General features: G+C 44.7%; 1 protein-coding gene across 2 annotated transcripts; it reads left to right on the top strand.

Moving 5' to 3' along the window:
* Positions 1–2,853, top strand: LOC123139197 (F-box/LRR-repeat protein 14). Of its 2 annotated transcripts, none has more exons than XM_044559000.1 (2): positions 1–155; positions 844–2,853. In XM_044559000.1, exon 2 carries the CDS (start codon positions 883–885, stop codon positions 2,332–2,334), a length of 1,452 nt encoding a protein of 483 aa, XP_044414935.1. In that variant the 5' UTR covers positions 1–155; positions 844–882; the 3' UTR covers positions 2,335–2,853. The 2 variants fall into 2 exon arrangements, with proteins under 2 accessions (XP_044414935.1, XP_044414936.1); XM_044559001.1 differs by having other exon boundaries at positions 2–155; positions 839–2,853.
* The last annotated feature ends 2,935 nt before the right edge of the window (positions 2,854–5,788 follow it).

Below are 5,788 nucleotides of genomic sequence, written 5' to 3'. Positions count from 1 at the left end.
AGCCCCGGCCCTTGGGAGGCGAGGGTTTCGCCGTCGACCTCGCCGAGGTGGTTTCGCCGTCCAATCCACCCCCTCAATCACCGCCGTTTCCTCCCAGCTCTCCCATCCCCGGCCGGCGCCGCCCTTCCTGGGTCGTCGGCTCCTCCGAGCCTGAGGTACGGATTTGGGTCCATTCCTTTTCCCTCTCGAGCAACCTTGGTGAGCCAGCCGAGGCGATGTCGATTCTTCCACCTGAACTTGGTCGATTCCGCTCTGTAATGTCTGCGTAGCCTCGGTTCTGCACCTGCTCTGTTACTTCCATCACGTACTGCCTAGGTCGACTTCGTTGTCCCGCTTGGCCCTGTTAAGGGAACTAGGCCGCTGTTGTGTGTGGATCTGGAAGCTCTGTGAAATGCTAGAGGAAATAGCTTGGTTTAGGCAGTAACACCTGCTCTGGAGTGTGCAGAAATTGCTATTTTCGTCTGATTTGTTGGTTTGTATTTCCATATACGAGTTCAGCTCGGCAGGGGAATGTTCAGATGCCATGTGGGTTCGTTGTTCAATTCTAGTAATTGGTATATTTGTACATTATCACCCCATCCAACAGAAATTTATATAATCAGGTCGTTAGTTAAATTTAATATTCCTTATATCACTTCTTGTTTCCATGGAATGGATGCAAGTTGGATGCTGCTGCATTGATTTACCGTGTATTGTTATTTGTGAAGATAAGCACATAAAACTTTCGACGCGTATAAGAAAAACTTCAAAGTTTCATCACTGTTTCCTTCTATATTATTTTGTTACAGATGTTATCTGCTTATCTTGTATGTTCCACCCTGATCATAAATTTTTTTAGTCCAGCACCTGCCGAGCTTTGAGTTTGCCCAAGTTGTGCAGCTGATGGAGGATCTCCCGGAGCCACTGCTTGCAGATATCATCAACAGGATTACCGTGTCGAGTGATCTCAATTCTCTTTGCCTCGTGTCAAAGCGGCTCTGTGCCGTCGAGGCGGAGCATAGGGATGCTATCCGTGTTGGCTGTGGCGTTGACCCTACAACAGAAGCCTTGACATCACTGTTCTCCCGGTTCTCCAATTTGTGGAAAGTGGAGATCAGTTACTCTGGTTGGACACCCAGTCATGGGGACCAGGTGAACAACCAAGGCATCCTTGTTCTATCGCATCATTGCCCCTTGCTGTCTGATGTCACCTTAAGCTTCTGTGCACACATTGATGATGCTGGTCTTAGTTATCTAGCTTACTGCAAAAAGTTGAGGTCCCTCAGGCTGAGCTTTGCACCAGCAATAACTTCTACTGGGATTTTCCGGGTGGCCGTTAGTTGCTGCTATCTCTCTGTTCTCCACCTTGTTGACTGTATAGCAATAGAGAGCGTGGAGTGGCTGGAGTATCTTGGGAGATATGGATCATTAAGGGAACTCGTTCTAAAGGATTGTGATGGAATCAGTCAGTATGACCTCCTAAAATTTGGTCCAGGATGGAGGAAGCTCCAAAGGTTTGACTTTGAGATTAATGGAACTTACTGGCTGAGTGAGCGCCCTGACCCCTCATACGTGGTTGGCTACCCATATAGCTATGACATTTGTTGTGATAATTTGAAGGATCTTAGGTTGGCTCATATTGTAACTAAGCCGGAAATTGGACTCCGTTTTCTCCTAGGGAAGTGCAAAGCATTGGAGACACTTTACCTGGAGTATGTTATTGGTCTAAATGAGGATGAGATGATTGCACTATTCCAGAGGTGCTGCAACCTTAAAACCATCTCACTTCGGCTCATGCCTCTGCGCTGTGAAGATCATTGGTTTAGGACGGCATTGACTGATGACAGCCTAGAGGTCCTAGCTCTAAGCTGCCCTATGCTTCAGGTTGTTGAGCTCACTTTCACATTTTGTGAACCCTGTTATCCTACTGAAATAGGCTTCACACAGAAGGGTATTGTGACGCTTATCCAATCATGTCCGATTCGTGCTCTTGTGCTAAATGGTGCCAGCATATTTGATGACGAGGGCATGAAGGGCCTGTCATCCACACAGTTCCTGGAGAAGCTCGAGCTCGTGGATTGCTGCTCTATAACTGATACTGGTATGTACCTCATTGCTCAGGCTCCTTGTTTGAGTCACCTCACACTCCGGAAATGTGGTAGTGTGACAGATGATGGGTTGGCTGCATTGGCACATTCACAGAAGTTGGAGTCACTGACCGTTATAGGTTGCCGCTGGATCTCTCAGGAGGGTGTGCAGGGTGCGGCCAAATCAGTGTGCTACTCATCGGAGACTGAAAGCCATGACAGCCTAAAAGGAATGAATGTGTACAGGAAAATACGTCAGTCGCCCTGAATTCAGTCATTGGCTGTTAATTTGTGTTGCTATATGTTCGCAGAACTTCGAAACCACAACAGTATGAAAGTAACTCGGAGGACAGTTGCACCTGCCATTTCCTTCTGGCAAGTTCCAATTGGCTTCAGATGTTCTAGACTTGTTTTGGCAGTGTGAGATTCGTTTTAGAATTTTGCCAGAATTCGTGTGTATTATGGCTTGATAGTCGTTTGTGCCGGTTCTGGTCTTTCGTGTGTTCGTTGTGCGGCACCTTCTCCATTTATTCTCCATGTGCAGCGCCTGATGTGCGATTCCTGCCGTAGCAATAGTGCGTATGATCTATGTGAGTACATTGTAGTGACTCTTGCTGACAGTAATCACTAATCAGTGGGCAGTTGGGGCACTCGCCTGAGCATATCATATTGTTTTTCTTTGTACACCTCGGCTCAATCCTGGTATGATGCATTGTTCATCACATCCACCGAGGAAGAGTTTTCCATTAATCCTTTTATTGTAGCTATCTGAAAGGTGTCCTTCATCTGTTTGAGATCTCCAAACATGGTTCCCTTCTATTTTTATATTCTCGGTGTTCTAAATTTCAAAAGAATTATCAGGTTCTTTTGGCTGCTTGTGCAATATTTAATGTTCAGGCGTAACTGAGCACATTAAACCTGGAGGTGAGATCTGCTAACCGTTGTTTTAAAGCAGTTTATGCTACAGATAGGAATTTTCTGAACTTATCAACTCAACACATGTGCGCGCATGAAACAAATGCCCTTTTACTACACTGAAACATTCATGGTAATATTCTGTCGTTACACTAAAGAAGGCAAAGATCTATGTAAAATGGCAGAGAAAACATATACATTGTTGCATCTCAGCCAAGACGATGATGCTGTTGACACCGATCTGTCATCGGATGGCTGAAACTACTCAGCGGGTCGCTATTTGAATTTCCTTTACAGCCAGCTTTCTGCTTTATTAATTAGTGATGTAATGGCTACAAGAGCCAAGACTTCAGGTTGCTAGATGCAACCGGTCTTGTACCGGGTTAAAACCCTAGCGGCAATGTTCTGGCTGGCCCTCTTATGCGTATCTGAAAGCCATAAAACCCCTAGCTAGAGTCACAGTTTTCCTGTCCAAAAATCGCTAGCGAACATGTGTGAGATGGTCAGTTAACTCTGAACCTGACACATCAGGAGTTACACAGAACTAGTCAGCCGCGGCTACGTGTGAATGACGTCGAAGAGAAAGGTATACTAAAACGTGTGAATGTTTTTTTTCTTAAATACATGCCGACTTTTTATATTGAATACATGTTGAACATTTTTGTATAGGTTGAACATTTTTTAGATACATATTGGACATTTTTTAGATACATGTTGAATATTTATCCGGATACGTGTTAAACATTTATAAAATGCACATTCAACATTTTTTTAAAATAAATGGTGTTTTTTTGGGTACAAAGTGATCATTTTGAAACACCCGTTGAACAATTTTCAACAATTTCATGAACAATTTTTTAAGCATGCAAACATTTGTTAAGTGTTAGAACATTTCTTTCTTAAATGGAAGGAATATTTTTATATGTTATGGACATTTTTATAAAAATGCGAATTTTTTTTCATTTAATGTTTTTTAAAATTTTGTCAAACACATTTTTATACGTGCCAACATTCTTTGAATGTCATGAACACTACAAAGTGATCATTTTGGAACACCCATATCATTTTGGAACATCCATTGAACAATTTTCAAAGATTTCATGAACAATCTTTGAAACGTTCAAAAATTTGTAAAGTGTTAGAACATTTCTTTCTTAAATGGAAGAAACATTTTTATATGTTATGAACATTTTCTAAAATTTCGATTTTGTTTATTTCATGAAACACATTTTTAAGCCTGCCAACATTTTTTTAATGTCATGAACACATTTTTGATTGGTATGTATTTTTAAATATTATGCTATTCTTAAAACATTTTCATTAACATTTTATTGTTTTTATGAACAAACTTTTAAACGTGTGAAATTTTTTCAATGACATTTTTTTTTGTTTCTATGGTATGTAAAGTTTTTAAATTGCATGATTTTATTTTAATGTGCGGTGATTTAAAAGAACTAAGTAAATGAATTTTTATAGTATGTATATATATTTAGAATATTTCAAAAATATAAAAGGGTAAAATAAATGAAAAAAAACGAAATGGTCCGACCCGCAATAGTGTCACCTGAGGCTAGTCGTCCATCTATTTTGTTAGATTTTTTTGAGGGAATCTATTTCGTTACATGCGAGATAAACGCTCCCAACAGATTGATTTACTAGCACACATTCCGATCACTAACTCCCCAGTGGAATATGGGCCTCATCATCAAGTCGGGCTAAGCTCAAGCCAACTTTGTTGTTGTTGCTGCTGCGGCATACTACCTCCGTTCGGGTTTTTAAGTCCCCCCGACCGGAACGCACTGACCAAGGCAGGATCTGCTGCAGCAGCAGCAGATATTGTGGCAGAGCGACGGCCAACGAGCTTCGCGCAGTTATTACTGCATGCATGCAACGCTTCGCTTTTTCCTTGCACGCGTGCATGCAGTACTCTCGCTTGCATGATCCGGCGTGGGCGTCGTGACCCAATCAGCTTGCTCCCTCGCTAGCATCCATTGGACAATTCATCATGCCACGGATCGATCAACCATCCATTGGTCAATTCACGATGCCACGGATCGATCAAAGCTCGGCCAGAGAAAAAATGGCGCCACGGCCATCGACACAGCTTCAAATTCTCCTTATAAGAACAACACATGATGCATGCTTAATCGTACTCATTCGTTCTCGTCCTTCTTCCAGAACTCCATGGCGTTTTTTGATCTAAACCTACCTCCAGTAGACTTAGAGGACGGCGGCGGCGAAGGGGAGGCGTTTGGACGTGGGCACGATGGGACTGCCGGCGGCGGAGTGGGCGCCGGAGGACCACAAGTTGGAGCTCGCGTCGTCGGCCTTCCTCCGCTAGGTCTAGCAGGACGCCGGCGAGGAGCTTTTGACCCGAGCCGCGGATCGCTCCCATCAAGCTCAAGCGGAGGACGCACTCATGGGCGGCTCGGTCTTGCCGGTCGTACACAAGCTGTTGGATGGCTCGGCGGGAGTGGCTTCACCGGGCATGAAGTTTTCGGCGCGCATGACGGAGGTGCTCTCGGCGCGCACGACGGCGGTGCGTTCTGGGCTAGCATGCATCAACATGACAAGCATAAATAAACCATGAACACTTACCTGAGTACCCCGAGTCGCATCACCAACGACGAGCTCTGCGTGCGCTGGCACCTCCAAGCCGAGCTTCGTCTGGGTCTCCGCGTCAGGATCGACCTCGACGCCATGCTCGACGAGCGCCCCATCGTCGACGCCGAGCTCTGCGTGCCCACCAACGACGAGGTCGGGCGGCGGCGCATCCAAGCCCCGCCCCGCCTGGGTCTCCGCGTTAG

Source organism: Triticum aestivum, chromosome 6B (genome assembly GCF_018294505.1).
Source record: "Triticum aestivum cultivar Chinese Spring chromosome 6B, IWGSC CS RefSeq v2.1, whole genome shotgun sequence".
NCBI classification, from domain to species: domain Eukaryota; kingdom Viridiplantae; phylum Streptophyta; class Magnoliopsida; order Poales; family Poaceae; genus Triticum; species Triticum aestivum.
Note: the sequence above shows the minus strand (reverse complement) of the source record. Positions and strands in the feature narration are given on the sequence as shown.